Source organism: Exserohilum turcica, assembly GCF_000359705.1.
Source record: "Exserohilum turcica Et28A unplaced genomic scaffold SETTUscaffold_1, whole genome shotgun sequence".
Classification (NCBI taxonomy): domain Eukaryota; kingdom Fungi; phylum Ascomycota; class Dothideomycetes; order Pleosporales; family Pleosporaceae; genus Exserohilum; species Exserohilum turcicum.
The window spans coordinates 1,171,956-1,187,235 of NW_007359914.1; the positions used below are offsets into that span (position 1 = coordinate 1,171,956).

The window sequence follows — 15,280 nt, forward strand, 5'->3', positions numbered from 1 at the left end:
AAAGTTGTAACATCGTTACAGATAGTATACGTAATAGTAGTAATTCTAATAATTAATTTAGTATATTGTAATAGTTTATTAACTATAATAAAAAACTATAATAATATGTTAATGTAGATGTAGTAGTAGGGCGTTAGCGACTCGCTTGGGTTAGCGACTCACTTGTGAACCACGTTAAGTAATATAATAAAAAGTAAAATTAATAGAGTTTTTAGTATATTTTAATAATTTCTACACGTTATATAGTGTAAGTTAAGATGGCTTAAGAGCTACTTAGCTTACTTAAAATATAACACTAGCGCTTTATACTAAATAGGTATTATTTAGCTACTTAGTAAGTTATAAAAAAAGCTAAGTTATTTAATTATAGTGCTAACTCTATAGAGTTTAGATGCCGCGCCCCTAATGTAGACCCTAGCTTTAAGGTGGGTGAGATAGCTATTGGTGGTGGGTTGTTTAACCATTGCCCTTTGAAGAAGGGGGGGGGTTTATCACCACCCAACTAAGTCAGATATGACATAATGTCCCACCAGTGCAAACAGAAAAACTCAGCAATTATACAAGGTAACGGAAACAAATACATACTTTAATCTAGAGTCTCTAATGAGTTGTTGCGAAGCTGGGGACATGAGAGCATGGAGGTAGAGGGTAAGAAGCGCTGTCTAGCTGCTGGACTACATACATGTGACGCTGGAGTATGAATCACGTGATACCACCAGAGCAGTATGCATGAGGAAGGGTGGCGGGCACGTTTGTTGTGTATCAGCTCATGAGAAGATTCTCTTAAAGCTTCAAGTAGAAACCACGATAACCACTACGATTTGTTTTTTACACGTGATTTGGACGTACGGATGCAGCACATGTCACGACGTTGTGGAATACATGGCGGAAGACCACAGTGAGGTGCCTTACTCTGTGTACTTGATGATTTTATGAATTCATCTTTCAACAGTCAATACATTTGGATACTTCTCTCCTATACCCTACCATATCCGCCGCTGGCTAATATGAAACTACCAACCAACCACTTCCCTAGATAGACATTTAAGCTTTGCACTCCTTCACAGCATCAGTCACGATATACTCCTCCAGCCCCCTTCGCGTAATATAGTGGCGCACTGGGTAGGTGTGATGTACATAGTAGTTAGTAAGCATAGGGTACAGCATTAGTTAATCTAGCAAGATAGAGCTGTTAGTACAAAAGCAATTGTAACAAGAATGTGAGGATATATTGCGTGTTGGCATCTTTTTATCTGCACGTTAATAGTATTTGCAAAACACAGGAATTAAAAAAGAGTAATGCACGCAGTAATACGAAAACGGATACAAGATAAGATAAGATATTATTAAAGACTGTACGTCTGCACATTACCACATCACATACCACACCACATATCATATGACATACCATATGTCATACCACATGCCATGGATATTAATTAGAAGCCCACGTATTACAAGACTAATCATAGAACCCCAGAATCTTATTCGCCCTATCGAGAATGACCTTTTCACCGGGCCGCAAATCAGGGTGGTCGCTGTCCCACTCGAGCAGGCCCATGGCGCGGGAGCCTTGTTCGCCAACCAAGCCGTGGACATGGTCGACCTTGACACGGCCCACGTGTGCGCTTTCGCCAATGCCGCTGCCAAAGTCTGGGCTCGGGGTGCCGTGAATAAAGGCGGCGCGCTGGCGGGCGAGGAAATTGGCATTGTCTTCGGTCATGGGGCAGGCGGGAATGTACAGGACGCTCGAGTCTTGGGTGCCAGCGTGTCGCTTGTCGACGCTGTGGATCGTGTCGCAGTGCCATGCGACGTAGTCTCCTGGCCGGACGGTTGGGATGTGGATCATGGATTTGCGCAGGTGCAGGTGGGGATGCAAGAGGTGCGAGAGTTCCTGGCCGTGGCCTGGGGTTGCGCCTTGGAGCCACGATGTCTGGGGCGAGTCGAGCTCCCAGTTGTCGGGCGCGAGGAAAGCGGCCGAGTCTGTCATGGCGTCCGAGGCGGTTTGGGCGCCAGGGGCGATGCCGCGCTTGGGCGAGAAAAAGGGCCGCAAGAGGTAGTAGGCCGTGGCTTTTGCGAGGAGCGGGTTGACAAGCAGGGTGCCTTGGTGGGGGCCGGTCGTGGAGAGCGAGAGCCAGCCTTGGAACATGCGGAATGCGCTGCATGCTCCGACGCCATTGTGGAGATCGGGGACGGCTGATAGACGGCAACTGGCCTCCCAGGGATCAAAGTCCTCCCACTGACCCTTCCAGATTGCGTCGTAGACCTTTCCCTGGCCGTATCCTTGCTCGTCCCAGCGCTCGACGCTGCCTCCGTCAATGTGAGGTCCAAGTGCAAACTGGGCGTCGCCGGGCTGGCGCATGCGCAGGCGGTCGGCGTAGCTAATGGGGTGCCTTGTCGATAGCGGCATGTGCGGGTTGGCCGTGTGCCAGTAGGACATGAGGAAGCGATGCGCCTTGAGGAGATTGGGGTTTCCGCGCGCGAGCAGTTGGGCGCGCGACCAGTAGAGCTCAAAGACCTGAGGGCTGCCGGGCGGATAGGCTGTTGCGCGGTTAGTTGTGAGCAACCAGTGCATGCAGTTACTCGCCCTTTGTCTGGGGATTCTGGCGAATGTACTCTTTCAAATCCTCTTTCCATTGCAGCGCCTGCTGCTCTGGCACGACGCCCCTCACGACGGCGACACCCCGCTTCCGCAGCTCGGTGCTAAAGGCGTCGGGCGCATTGTCGATGTCTCCAAAGTCAATCTCGGGGATGATGTTGCTGCCCTGTTGGACAATGTGCGGAATCTCGTCACGGAGGTCGCGAAGAAGGCGGTGCCATGACTCTCGTACTTGATGTTCGCGGCCGCTAATCAGGCGAGTTTTTAGGGCGCCATATTCAGGCGCCAGAGGCTCAAAGTCGTGGCCCGAAAGCGAGGCAAAGGCGGCGGAGATGTCGCCGGCGCGCTTCTGCGCCTGGGTAGCGGCGGTGCGCACTTGTCTGGCAGCGCGGCTGGTTGGAGAGCGAATCGTTCGCAGCGAGAGCATCGTGGGGGCGCGCTGCGGCACTGCAAGACAGCTCTGCCATGGGCTGACATTATATATCCAGTCGCGATACCGTCGCACAACGCCCAGGTGGTCCGACAGAGCTGAAGCTCAAGCTGAGAGCGCGAGATACTGTACCGGCGGAAGCTCTGCTGGAAAAAGGATAGTGGCGTGTACGCACGACTGTGCTCGCATCGACAGCACGTGTCGAGCATCGTTTCCGACGGCTGCCATGGCGCCTCGTCATCATTTCTGGCGCTCGCGAATGAGCACCAGAGGAGCAGCCCGTCGGCATTATATCATGGGGAAGAGGGTTCCGCTACCCCGCCATGCCACTTGTCCAGCACGCAGAGCAGGTTAATGGTAGTGGTAGCCTGAATGGACGGGCCGCAATCCCACTGACCGCCCCCGTCGCCGTGAATCCTGGCGGGGCAGAATCGACGTAAGAGCATAGCCTCGTCATGTGGAGAGGAGTTGCAACGTTGAGCGAGGGGGCGGGCCAAGCGGGGTTGATGGGTCCAAGGAGCCATTGAGCGAGGGCGAAGGAGTGAATATAGCCTGCTTGACCAAAATCAATGCGTACCAAGAGCCTCCATCAGTCTTGACGCGCCTCGTGGAACCGTCTTGGACGCGTGAAGACGGTTGCAGCGGGACGTCCTCCGTTGGCAGCGCCGCCGTCCGAGGTTCCACGTATATGAACAAGTTAAAGCCGTCCCCTCTGCTGCACCCATCGAGACCCGGTCTCTCTCCACTTGATTTTTTCTTCTTCTTCTCCTCCCTCGTCACCTGCTGAATCGTCGTCGACGAGAGAAGCATCTCGGACATTGAGCCCAAGTAAGCATCATGGCGCAGTCGTATCTGCCCAAGGATTTCCTATGGGGGTTTGCAACAGCCAGGTTCGTCTAACCAAAAAGTACACCGCCCCAAACCATAGTCGGATAGTCGGGGGCGGCCCGCTGCCTTGACACACGCTGAGTTTTGCAATTCTCCAGTTACCAAATCGAAGGCGCCCCGCATGAAGACGGGCGCGCCGACTCCATCTGGGACTCGTTCTGCCGCATCCCAGGTAAAATTGCTGGCGGCGAATCGGGCGAGGTGGCGTGCGATTCCTACCACCGCACTGACGAGGATGTTGCGTTGCTGAAAGAGTTGGGCGCAAAGTCTTACCGCTTTTCGCTGTCATGGTCACGCATTATCCCGCTCGGGGGCCGCAATGACGCGGTCAATGAAAAAGGACTGCAGTACTATCTCACGCTGGTTGATAAGCTCCATGCTGCCGGCATTGAGCCAATGATTACATTGTTTCACTGGGATCTGCCTGACGAGCTGCACAAGCGCTATGGGGGTATGCTGAACAAGGACGAGTTTGTAAAGGATTACGAAAACTACGCCAGGGTGTGTTTCAAGGCCTTTGGGTCAAAAGTAAAATACTGGATCACCTTCAATGAGCCATGGTGCAGCTCAATTCTGGGTTACGGAACCGGCCTGTTTGCCCCTGGCCGGTGCAGCGACCGAAGCAAGAGCGCTGAAGGCGACAGCACCAGGGAGCCCTGGATTGTCGGACACTCGTTGCTCATTGCTCATGGGGCGGCGGTCAAGGCGTACCGTGACGACTTCAAGGCTCAGGATGGAGGCCAGATTGGAATCACTCTAAATGGTAAGTGCCGAAAGTGCCTGATATTCGTGGCCCCACTCACACAGCGCCTCGTGCGTACGGCGGTGGGGGGGAAAAGAAGCAAAGAAGGAAAGAAAGAGAGAGAGAGAGAGAGAGAGAGAGAGAGACAGAAAGAAAGAGCAAGACATGTGCACATGTGAAGCGGAATATGGATGCTGATATGCCCGCGTAGGCGATTGGACCGAACCGTGGGATCCAGAAGACCCAAAGGACCGCGAGGCGTGCAATCGCAAGATTGAGTTTGCCATTTGCTGGTTCGGCGACCCAGTCTACTTTGGCAAGTATCCAGACTCGATGCGTAAGCAGCTTGGCGATAGGCTGCCTGAATTCACACCGGACGAGGTGGCTCTGGTCAAGGGCAGCAACGACTTTTACGGCATGAATCACTACTGTGCCAACTACATTCGGCACAGGGATACGGAGCCGGAGCTAGACGACCATGCAGGGAATCTCGATGTTCTTTACCAGAACAAGAAAGGCGAATGGATCGGGCCAGAAACCCAGTCGGCGTGGTTGAGGCCAATGCCCTTGGGCTTCAGGAAGCTGATTAAATGGCTCAGCGATCGGTACGGTGGGCCGACCTTCTACGTAACCGAAAACGGCACGAGCCTCAAGGGCGAGAACGAGTTGCCTCTGGAGCAGCTGCTCGACGACGAGTTCCGGTGCGAGTACTTTAGGGGCTACATTGGAGCCCTGGCCGACGCGCATACGCTCGACGGGGTCGATGTCCGGGGTTACTCTGCATGGAGTCTGATGGAGTACGTATCACAACGCCCATTTCCTTTTTTGTCTGGCAAGGTGTTTTTGTCTTGCCCTTTTGCCGTCTATTCTTGCACTGCAGCCTCCTTTGCCCTCCCCAGCTTCCCCGGCTGGGCACGGCTAGTTCCGCTAGCTCGTGTATCACGGGCCTCGCACTCGGGTCGGAGCAAGCAGACCAAAACCTTTTTCCCTTTAGTCCCAAACGCACCTGCAGACCATGTGGCGAGACAAGTGTACTGATGATGACTGTGTAGCAACTTCGAGTGGGCTGAGGGGTACACGACGCGTTTCGGCGTCACCTACGTCGACTACAAGGGCGGTCAGAAGCGGTATCCCAAAAAGAGCGCACGGGAGATTTCGAAAATCTTTGACAAGTACATCCAGAAGGACTAGTATGCGGATACGGCGTCCACTGGTGCGGTCGGGTACAAAAGCCATCGAATCAGAGGCGGGAACGTGGAAGGGATCAGCCCTCTAGCGGCCGAATGTTTTCTTTTTTTGCAGACTCTAGACGTCGGATTGAGTTTGGGTGGCTTGCTGGCCTTGCCCTGAAGTCCAATGTTTGCGACAGCTGAAGGACCTAGTTTATTTTGTCCCTTTTCAGGGTCTGTCGACCGTGGATTGGCTTTGCATGGAGAAGGAGATCTGGGTCGGGAGCGTTGCAGTGAGGGCCGTATACCGTATCTAGTTGTGATGGTCGCCGTGGGCGAGGTGCAGAGGAGGTGGTGGAGGTGGAGGTGGAGATAGCCATACTACAAACTAGTCAGCAGAGGATGGACGCCCATCTCCGATGTCGCATTGTCGCGTGTAGGAGTATTATTAACCCACTGCCGCATGGAGCAGAGGGCCTTGCCTGTCATGTGGAGTAAGCGGGCGCTGGAGTGACGTTGGGTAAGGCAGGATGGGGAGAGGAGGCCCTGTGCCTGTGCCTGTGCCTGCTGAAGGAGCTGGGAGCAGGCAGCGCAAGCGAATGGGGCTTGCCCTCCTCGTGCTTGCCTCTTCCCCCCCTCCCCCCCTGCCCTCTCATACCCTTTCATTCAGGGTTGATACGCCACACAGGAAAGGAGCCTCAGCGTGCAACCCCGCAATGACGTCGATGGTGTGGATTAGTCACCCACGCGACATGGGTTGGGGGATTGCTTTTTCGTCGGGGGGGGGGGGGAGGGGGCGGCGCTGGAGCTGGGCAGGCACTGGCGCAGGCACAGGCGCTGGCGCTGAGAGACAGAGAGAGAGAGAGAGAGAGAGAGAGAGAACGGGCGGCGCTGGTGGGAACGGGCGCGAGGGACGGCGGCGGCGGGCGGGCGCAAAAGTATTGAGGGCGTTTTTGAGCAGCCGGGCTTGTGGTGGTTTGGGCCATGACGGGCTTCTAGCTCGCAGGCTAGAAGGTTCGGGCAAGTCGGAGAGTCGGAGATGGCGCAAGCAGCTGGCTTGGCGGCAATCGGCACGCGTGATCGGTGAGGGAAGGGAGCGTTAGCGAGGGCAGTGAATGGTGTGGTTGAGCCAAAAGCGGGTCGGGGACGTGTGCGTGTGCGGTGCGTGTGCTGGGAGGGGGGGAAGAGACCCGCAGAACTCTAAATTTCGCAAGCTTGTTTCAGAGATGGAGAGGTTGCTGTCGTCTAGGCATGCATGGGGGATGGGAGATGGACGACGCATCGAGTAGTGCAGTTGGGAGAGGCAGAGCTGTCTACACTAGCTGTGCGTGCGTCGCCTAGCAGGAGCCGTCAGTGTCGCGCGGCCCACGCGAGCGCTGGCGAACTGCCGGCTCGTGTTGGAGCGTAGCAGCGACACCTAGGCCTCTGTCGCAACCATCGCTCCGTGGGTTGGTAGCGGGGCTTGCATGCACATCAACATCGTTTGTGTGGCCTCAGGGACGAACTACTGCTCGCCGTGTGTGGGCGTTGGGCAGGCTGCATTTCCCCCTCCCCCTTGACTCGGCAGATGGGTGGGCGACGTGTGTTTGGGGAGACAGTGACCCGCCACACACACACACACATAGGTGTACACACACGCGCGCGCCCTGGCCCGCGCATGCAATGCATGGCTGGTTGCGCAATCGCCAACACGGCAATGTGTCGCGACCTTGGGATGTGTGGATGGCTTGAGATTGCGCTGGGCGTGAGGGTGTGTGTGCGTGTGTGCGCGTATGTGTGTGTGTGTGTGTGTGTGTGCGACGAGTCTTGGGTCCTTGCGACAGGCCAAGCTTGACTGCAGCAGCCACCGCCAGGGCCTTGGGCGCGCCGACGATGATGCTAGTGGCTGGTTCCCGCTGGTGGCCCAACAGCGACCACAGGACGGGCGAGACGAGAGACACGAGAGACGAGAGGTGAGAGGAGAGGAGAGGAGAGAGGAGAGAGAGAGAGGCAGAGGAGAGGGCAGAGAGGGCAGAGAGGGCAGGCAGAGCAGAGGGCATTAGAGGGGCGAGCACGACGTGTTAGAGAGGGGCACGCCGAGAGGGGCGCTTGGTTACACAGCAGCGGCACGGCATGCTGGAGAAGATCAGGCTCAGCCGGCAACCCAAACCCAGGCACAGGCTCGCACAGAAACCGTCGCGCCGATGCAGACGAATAATAATACCGCCGCTCTCGACCTGCATGTGGCCATGATCAACGGCGCGCTATACACGGTTAGACGGGTGGGGGGGGGGCCCAGACGTGCATGCGGGCGGGCAATGGAGAGCGAGCGAGCGAGGGAGACGGAGAGGGAGACAGCGGGAGATGCAGCCAGATGGAGATGGGAAGCGATAGAAAGAGGCTGTTTCAGAAGGGCAAACGAATGGCTTCTCCGCGGGTCCCAAGACCCAAGGTCAAGCTTCGTTCATGTTCGGGTATGCAGTGGGGGGAGGGGGGGGGTGAATGGTTCCATGTGACATGACTGCTCCTGCTGCTGCTGCTGCACGGCCAGGCCAGCTACGACAAGAGGACGACGACGACGACGACGCCGACGCCGACATGCATTAGACGCCGACTGATGATGGATCATCATGTCGCTGTTGCTGCAGCATGGACAAGGACGGTGAAGGAGGGCCGCGACCTGTTCACTGCCTGCTGCCACTCACCACTAACTATTAACCTCGCGCTGCCCGCTAGCCACGGCCACGGCCTCTGCCTCTGCCTCCTCCTCCGCCGCCGCCGCCGCCTCCGCCCTCGCCGCTCGCCGTCGCATCCGGCACATGAAGCCGTAGCGCTGCAAGACGTCTGGAAATGAAGCACCTTTTCGGTCAAGACATGGCTGTCGCTGTCTCAGATAGACATGATCGCTCGCGCTCGAGGTGCAATAACGCTGCTGCTAGGCCCGATCCGAGGGCCGCTGCAGCACCTGCGGCGCAATCTGATCCTTTTCCCCCCCACCCGCGCCCCTCTAAACCACGACGCTCCCATAACAACAGTATGCGTAGGCTATTACGGTAGGGCAGGGCAGGGCAGGGCCGGGCAGGGTACGTACCATCACCTCCTCCACCACGCACTACCGAGTACGGCCGCCGCGCAATCTGCCCTGCCCGGCCCTGCCCTGCCCTGCCTGACGGCCTGGCGGGCTGCTTGCCTGGCTGGCTGGCTGGCTGGCTGCCCTGCCTGACTGCCCGGCCCTGGGCTGTCCTCGTCGCGGCTCGCGGCTGACGGCTTCTACGCCTAGTGCAGCCGACGTGCATCATTTTCCATGTTGCGAAACAAGACTTACCGACGCACTCGCTATCGCCCAATGTCCCCGCCAAGCCCATATCGACACCTCCCAAATGGGCTTTGCTAGCGCTGGTGGTACCTGGACCAGTCGTGGCCAGCCACTCGTCTGCGGAGCGGTGAGGCTTTTCGGAGGATTCTTGCTTTATCGAATAACGGGGGGGACCGCCATGGATAGCGCCCACTCGCCTTCAGCTGTCGTCGACGTGCTCGCGATGCCCACGAGCCTGTTGCGCCGCGACATGACGGCATTCGGATCTTCGGATCACCATGGGCAATGCTGCTGCCACTGCCACTGCCACTGCCACTGCCACTGCCACTCCCACCACGGCCCTGGCCCAGCCCGGCCCTGGCCCGACTCCCCTTTGCTCTGCTCTGCTCTGCTCTGCTCTGCTCTGCTCTGCTCTGCTCTGCTCTGCTCTGCTCTGCTTTGCTCGCCCTGCCCGACGCCACGAGCCCACTCGCACACTCGCACACACGCACACACGCACACCCACACACACAGCCACACGGAACAACAAGTCAAGTCGAGTCCGCAGAGAATGCGTCTACGTGGAGAAGAAAAAAGCAAAATGGCAAAAATACCACCACGACCCAGCTAAACGTGGCTGCTTCAGTCGGAGCGCCGGTCTACCGCCCATGGATGCAGTGAGGGTGTCGAGTGTCGAGCGTCTCGCAGCTGCGCGCCCACGTGCCGAGGAGACGTCGTGGTGGTGGTGGTGGTGATCGCAGCAGCGGTAGCGGCAGAGGCAGTGGCCGCGGTGGCAGTGGTGACGGCGGTGGTGCAAGTCTCGGCTGTGCATTGCCAGCTGCTGCCTCGGTACGTCGTGTGTAGTGTGGTATAGTGTGGTGTGGTGTGGTGTGGTGCGCTGCGCTGCGCTGTGCTGTGCTGTGCTGCTACTGTGAGCTGCGTGTATGTAGGGGTGTGGGCACAAACCTTGCCCGGCCTTCGTCGATCATGCCCGGGGTCAGGGACTTTTTTGCTATCCTCCGCAACGCGCGCTGGCCAGCCATGCTTCCGAAGTACCTCCACCGACCATGTCTACTACCTGCAAGTGACATTGCACCTTGGAGCACCTTTGCCGAACTGCTGCTGGTGCTGGTGCTGCCACTGCCGTGCCGCTTCTCCTGCGGCTACTGCTATGGCTCTGTCTGCCTGTCTCTGTTTCTTTCTCTGCCCCTCTTCCCCCCCTCCCTCGCTCTCACTCTCTGTCTACCGCCCATCCATCCGCCCGCACGCCTGCTGTCGCTGTCGCTGTCGCTGCATGCTGCTGCTGCTACTGCTCGGATCCGGGCGGGGGCGCGCGCCCACACCCACACCCACACACCACACACACACACACACACACATACACACACACACCTACACACACACACACACCCTCGCAAACTCTATCGTGGGCTCATGGCCGTCCATGTGTGTTTCATGCCGTGTGTTGGCCATGCATAAGAGCTGCTAAACAGCTGCTGTGTCTTAATCCGGCGTGCTGCAGACCCAAAGCCCATGGTCGGCACAGGGGGGGGCGGACGACTTGGTGAGCCCTCCGTCATTCGCAGGGCTTTCAATGCCGGCTTTCGGACGCTCGCCAAAAATGAGCTGAGAGAACAACGCATTGGCCAGAGAACAAGACCCAACTGAGCCAAAGCCACACGGTCGGTGGGCGCCCTCGCTCAGGGCCCCCCCCCCCACCCGCGTGCTGACCTCCCAAAGTGGCCGTAGTCCATGCTTGTCGAGGCGACAAGTCTTGACGCTTCTTGGCATGGCTCGGACTAATATTCACCATGCAGGGCTTCCACGTGCTGGTCCCCCCCTTCGCTCCCCCCCCCCCTCCCCCCTAGCGCGCACAGCCAGGCCCCGGTGACGCCTGCGCCCTTCCTCTTCCCTCTCTCCTGGTCCTTCTCGTCTCCTGGCCTCCTGGCCGGCGGCATCCCAGTACCCTGGCATCCCAGCCCTTCGCTTCACGTCGTCGCTGCAGGAGCCCACGCCATGCGCTCTTCAAACGTCACAATTTGTCCGTGTCTGTCGGCCGTCCCAACCCTCGCTACGGTCCGCAAACATGGCCAGCTACCTGACTGGCAAGCGGCCATGGCGACATCACAGCCCTCGTTCTTCCGTCTTATGCGTGCCCTTCCCTTCCTGAACCTGCACCCCCCCCCGGTGGGCCCCGCCCTGCTCCAAGTCTGCCCACCTCACCTTGCATCCGACCAGAGGTAGACCCGAGGCGTGTCGCGCAGGAACTCGGCCATGTCGCCCTTAGTGGGGTGCAATGTCCCAGCCTAGAGCCTGTACAGTAGCGCTCTTGCACAATCCGCCACCGCATGCCATGTCCCCCTTCTGCGGCGTGGGCGAGCCTTCCATGGCCCTGCCCGCTGGCTGCTGCCACCCAAGCCGTTGACGCTTGATTGAGTTTGGCCTGTCTTTGCTATCTTGAGCCACTGCACGCCCATGTCCGCGCCGCCCTGCTTCGCCCAAGCCCGGAACCCACTAACCTAGGAGCTAAAGTGAAACGATTTCCCCAGAACCCACGTTGTGTGGCTATCCACCCAGAGCCAGGATCAGCGTGCCAGCGCTAGCCTAGGGTCCAAGCATGGGACACAAGGACGCTATTCATCAGGCCCTGATAGCAGGTTATAGGCGCATGCCAGCCATGTCTTGCATCGCTCAGTCTTGTCTACCATTTCGTCTCGCCCGTTTGGCCTTGCCGCCTCATATTCGTTACTAAATACCCCGCTGTTGGTCTGGCATTGCCCTTCTACCCTCTTCGTCTCCTCTGTTCAAGAGTCCGACTCTTCCTTCTTCACGTCTTTCTTCTTTGCTTCTCCGCCTCCCCCCTCCTCTCCTCGACAACCAACGCGGCTCTCTCTCTCTCTCTCTCTCTCTCTCGTCCTCCACCCCCCCTCACCTCTCCCCTTCCCTACCAGAGCTCCGGCATCGCTCACACACTTACTTCCTTATTACATATCTCATAATTCCTCCCCCATCCCTCCAAACGCTTGGACCGCGTTTGTCTTGGAATCGGCTGACACAGCGAGGCTGCGAGAAGACCGTTTGGCTGCACCCCAAACGGCTGCGGCCCGAGACACCAAAAAGCAATTGGAGCGGCTCGGCCACCTCACTGGTGGAAACAACGGGGGGGGGGGGGAGATGTGGTAGAAACAAGCAAGAACAAAAAAACTCATTTACGTACCTGCGCCTTGCTCTGGGACTCCAAGGGTAGAAACGGCATGCGATAGGCGTGCACGGAGGACGGCATTTTCTTGCTCGAGCTCCTCGTTTCGTCTGATCAGGTCCATCATCTTGGTCGAAGAGTTGTTCTCCAGCTGGGCTGTGAGGTCACGCACTTGACGCTCAAGCGTGTCGATGTGGTCCTTTGTTCGCTGGCGTATGGCGCGCTGTGCCTCTCGGTCATTGGCTCTCTTTCTCTCCAGCTGGGCAGCAGTAAGGGTGGTAACGCTGCGTGTACCGGCCCTCGAGGGACGCTTCTTCGCACCGGGTGTGAGTTGTCTGGCCTCTGAGCCAGACGAGTGGCCCTCGTAGGGCGGGGATCTCTTCTGCTGATTCATGTGAGGCGAGTGGTAGGTGGAGGTACTCATGTAGTCACTCCTGTAGGCAATAGGGTCCCGGTAGTGAAGAATTGAAGTCATCGAGGATCCGCGAGAGGCGGTGAGAGTATGTGGGATGTCGACGTTATAACAGCCTTTTCCTTTTTTTGGTCAGTGTCTGTGTGTGTGCATGTGTGGGCTTGCTTCCCACAATGTGGTTGGGCCGCTCGATTCGGCGACGTGCATCATCTGTAACGGCTGCGTGCTTTTTTGCTCCCCAAGCGAGACAATGACGACGACTCTATAGCCCAAATCCCGTGTGACTGGCATGCATATTCGCTAACTCGGAACAACAGGGGCTCCATCACCCAGTGATCGCGTCCAGATGCTCAGCCAGCCCAGGAGAATGTCGACTGGAACTGCTCGAAGCGCACATTCAGTACCCGAGATTGCAACGCCCGTCTCACAACCCGCACATTGGCAGCCGCAGCACACGTATGCTCAGCATGTGTCTTCGCCGCATGTTGATACCCCGCCGGCCATGGGGGAAGTCCAAGCGTCTCAGCATGATGCTGTTCGCTGGAGCCCTCATCCTGGTCATGCGCAACAGCAACAGCAACAGCAGCAGCAGCAGCAACAGCAACAGCAACAGCACCACCAAGTTTCCATGCCCGTGCAGGATCCATCGGTTCATGCGGTGGAACAGCCAAACCTGTCGTACCCGAGCCCATATGTCATGGAAAGCAACGCGCGAGCCATGTCGTACCCGCTTGAGAACGCCTCCATGGTCACGTCTCAGCCCATGGCCATGTCAGGCTACGGCACGCCCACGTCACACCCGTCGCCGCACACTTCAGAGTACCAGCGACACATGAGCGTGCCCATGCACCACCAGCCTGTGCAGGGCCAGGCTCCGGCGCAGCACCAGCAGCACCACACGTCGGCTCCCTATGGCTCGTATCCCGTAGGGCCTCAGCAAGGCTACCCGCCACAGGTCAGCCACTCGAGCGAAATGCCCATGATGCACGCGCAGCACAACCAGTCGCAGATGCTCAACGAGCAAGGGCAGCACATCATGTACCAGCCATATCCATCCAACATGAAGGTCGAGCATTGAGGGCAGGCCGGCTCGTCCCAGCATGTTTGCAAATCCTTTTGTGGCTGCAGGCCCGTTGGCCACGCACAAGGCCAGGGTGGCAATCCTTCGTTCCCAGAGGCTCCAAATCCATACTTCGCTTCCAAGACCCATGTCGCAAACAAACAGTGTACAGGATGTTGTTCCTCAGACCCGACGACGGGCCATGTCGACAGTCGGAACCACGCGGCACTAGGCGGCACAGGGCGTGATAGGCCCTACTCTTCGGCGATATCACAAGAAAAGAAGCGCCCTGGCACTTCCCAAAGCAGTAGCACTGACCGTCAGTCCCTCTGGTCCATGACGGCAAGACAGCGATCCTACGGCAATTGTTAGGGACGACCAAGCCGCGATCCTTTGAATTTTTTTTTTCGCACGCTAGGTTGAGGCAGCGCGCATAGGTTGACGGCACGGCGGCGCCCCGTGCAGCTACTCCAAGCCCGAATTCGGACAATTTCGCATCCGTGTCGCAGTGCCCCCACGATGGCATAAAACACAATGAAACGGCAACACGGCTAGCCCCACTGGCAGACTATGGGATCAAATCAGCTTTGGGACGTCCATGCGCACGATGGCAATCAAAGACCCACAGCTAACGCTATCGATGGCACGCGCAGCTAGCGCAAGTGCGTATGTGAGGGAGCAGCGTACGGGTGGCCCAGGCGAGGGACGGTGAAGAGGTGGATCTGCTCGTGGCCGTGGCCGTGGAAGCTTCTCAGAAGACGGGAAATGAGCGATGGAACATTCCGCGGATCCTCAGGTGGTCCTGTTGCACGGGAGCGAGAGCGGTCGCGAGATTGGAGAAGGGTTGGGCGTCGGTTGCTGGCCTGGGGTTCTCTGTGGCACTCGCGTTAGCTGCTCTGGGCGCCCGATTGGGACTGATCCCTGAAGCCGCAATTCACCCGAGGCTTCCCGACTTCCGACCGCCGCCCTCGCCCTCGCCCTCGCCCTCGTGCTCGTGCTCGCACTCGCACATACGCACACGCGCACACACGCACGCGCACACGCACACGCACACACACACACACACGCGCGCGCACATCACACGGGCGGCGGCGCTGGCGCACACTGCGAGTGCGAGGGACAGCGTGCCGGCCGCCCAGCCAGCCAGCCAGCCAGCCAGCCAGCGAGACCCACCCACACGCGCGCGCGGCACCCGTCCAGAGGCTGCGAGAGTTTCCCTCGACCACAGCACCGGCAGCCTACTACCCAGACTAGTCGCGGCGCTGAAACGTGGAAGGCCAAATGCAGCCGCGCCCTCGCCAGCACCCACGACGGCTCGTAGCCTCACGTCGCGCACCCTCTCGCGCCCTCTCGCGCCCTCTCTACTCTACCCACGACGGTCGCTGCCATGTCGCCGGCACTACTGGGCGGCAGTGGCCACTAGAAGCGCCGTATGACCGAGGCCAGCAGAAATTTTGGTGGCTCGTCGCTTCTGGGGGGGGGGGCCATTGTGCTCAGTCGCCAAGCT

The 15,280-nt window shown here is 58.1% G+C and overlaps 5 protein-coding genes across 5 annotated transcripts; 3 read left to right on the forward strand and 2 right to left on the reverse strand.

Moving 5' to 3' along the window:
- Window positions 1-1,233: 1,233 nt before the first annotated feature.
- SETTUDRAFT_170392 (uncharacterized protein) lies at window positions 1,234-3,040 on the reverse strand. The gene is made up of 2 exons (XM_008022494.1): window positions 2,588-3,040; window positions 1,234-2,541 (listed from the first exon to the last, which is right to left on the reverse strand). The coding sequence occupies exons 1-2, from the start codon at window positions 3,024-3,026 to the stop codon at window positions 1,463-1,465; spliced, it is 1,518 nt and encodes a 505-aa protein (XP_008020685.1). The 5' UTR covers window positions 3,027-3,040; the 3' UTR covers window positions 1,234-1,462.
- A 779-nt stretch (window positions 3,041-3,819) lies between these two features.
- On the forward strand, window positions 3,820-6,206 carry SETTUDRAFT_162210 (glycoside hydrolase family 1 protein). The gene is made up of 4 exons (XM_008022495.1): window positions 3,820-3,919; window positions 4,016-4,680; window positions 4,871-5,456; window positions 5,712-6,206. The coding sequence occupies exons 1-4, from the start codon at window positions 3,867-3,869 to the stop codon at window positions 5,848-5,850; spliced, it is 1,443 nt and encodes a 480-aa protein (XP_008020686.1). The 5' UTR covers window positions 3,820-3,866; the 3' UTR covers window positions 5,851-6,206.
- A 3,195-nt stretch (window positions 6,207-9,401) lies between these two features.
- SETTUDRAFT_30034 (uncharacterized protein) lies at window positions 9,402-9,857 on the forward strand (the record flags this gene model as incomplete). The annotated part of the gene is made up of 1 exon (XM_008021991.1): window positions 9,402-9,857. The coding sequence occupies one exon, from the start codon at window positions 9,402-9,404 to the stop codon at window positions 9,855-9,857; it is 456 nt and encodes a 151-aa protein (XP_008020182.1).
- Window positions 9,858-12,311: 2,454 nt separating this feature from the next.
- SETTUDRAFT_86463 (uncharacterized protein) lies at window positions 12,312-12,695 on the reverse strand (the record flags this gene model as incomplete). The annotated part of the gene is made up of 1 exon (XM_008022272.1): window positions 12,312-12,695. One exon carries the CDS (start codon window positions 12,693-12,695, stop codon window positions 12,312-12,314), a length of 384 nt encoding a protein of 127 aa, XP_008020463.1.
- Window positions 12,696-13,059: 364 nt separating this feature from the next.
- SETTUDRAFT_162212 (uncharacterized protein) lies at window positions 13,060-13,791 on the forward strand (the record flags this gene model as incomplete). Its single annotated transcript, XM_008022496.1, has 1 exon — window positions 13,060-13,791. One exon carries the CDS (start codon window positions 13,060-13,062, stop codon window positions 13,789-13,791), a length of 732 nt encoding a protein of 243 aa, XP_008020687.1.
- Between the last annotated feature and the right edge of the window lie 1,489 nt (window positions 13,792-15,280).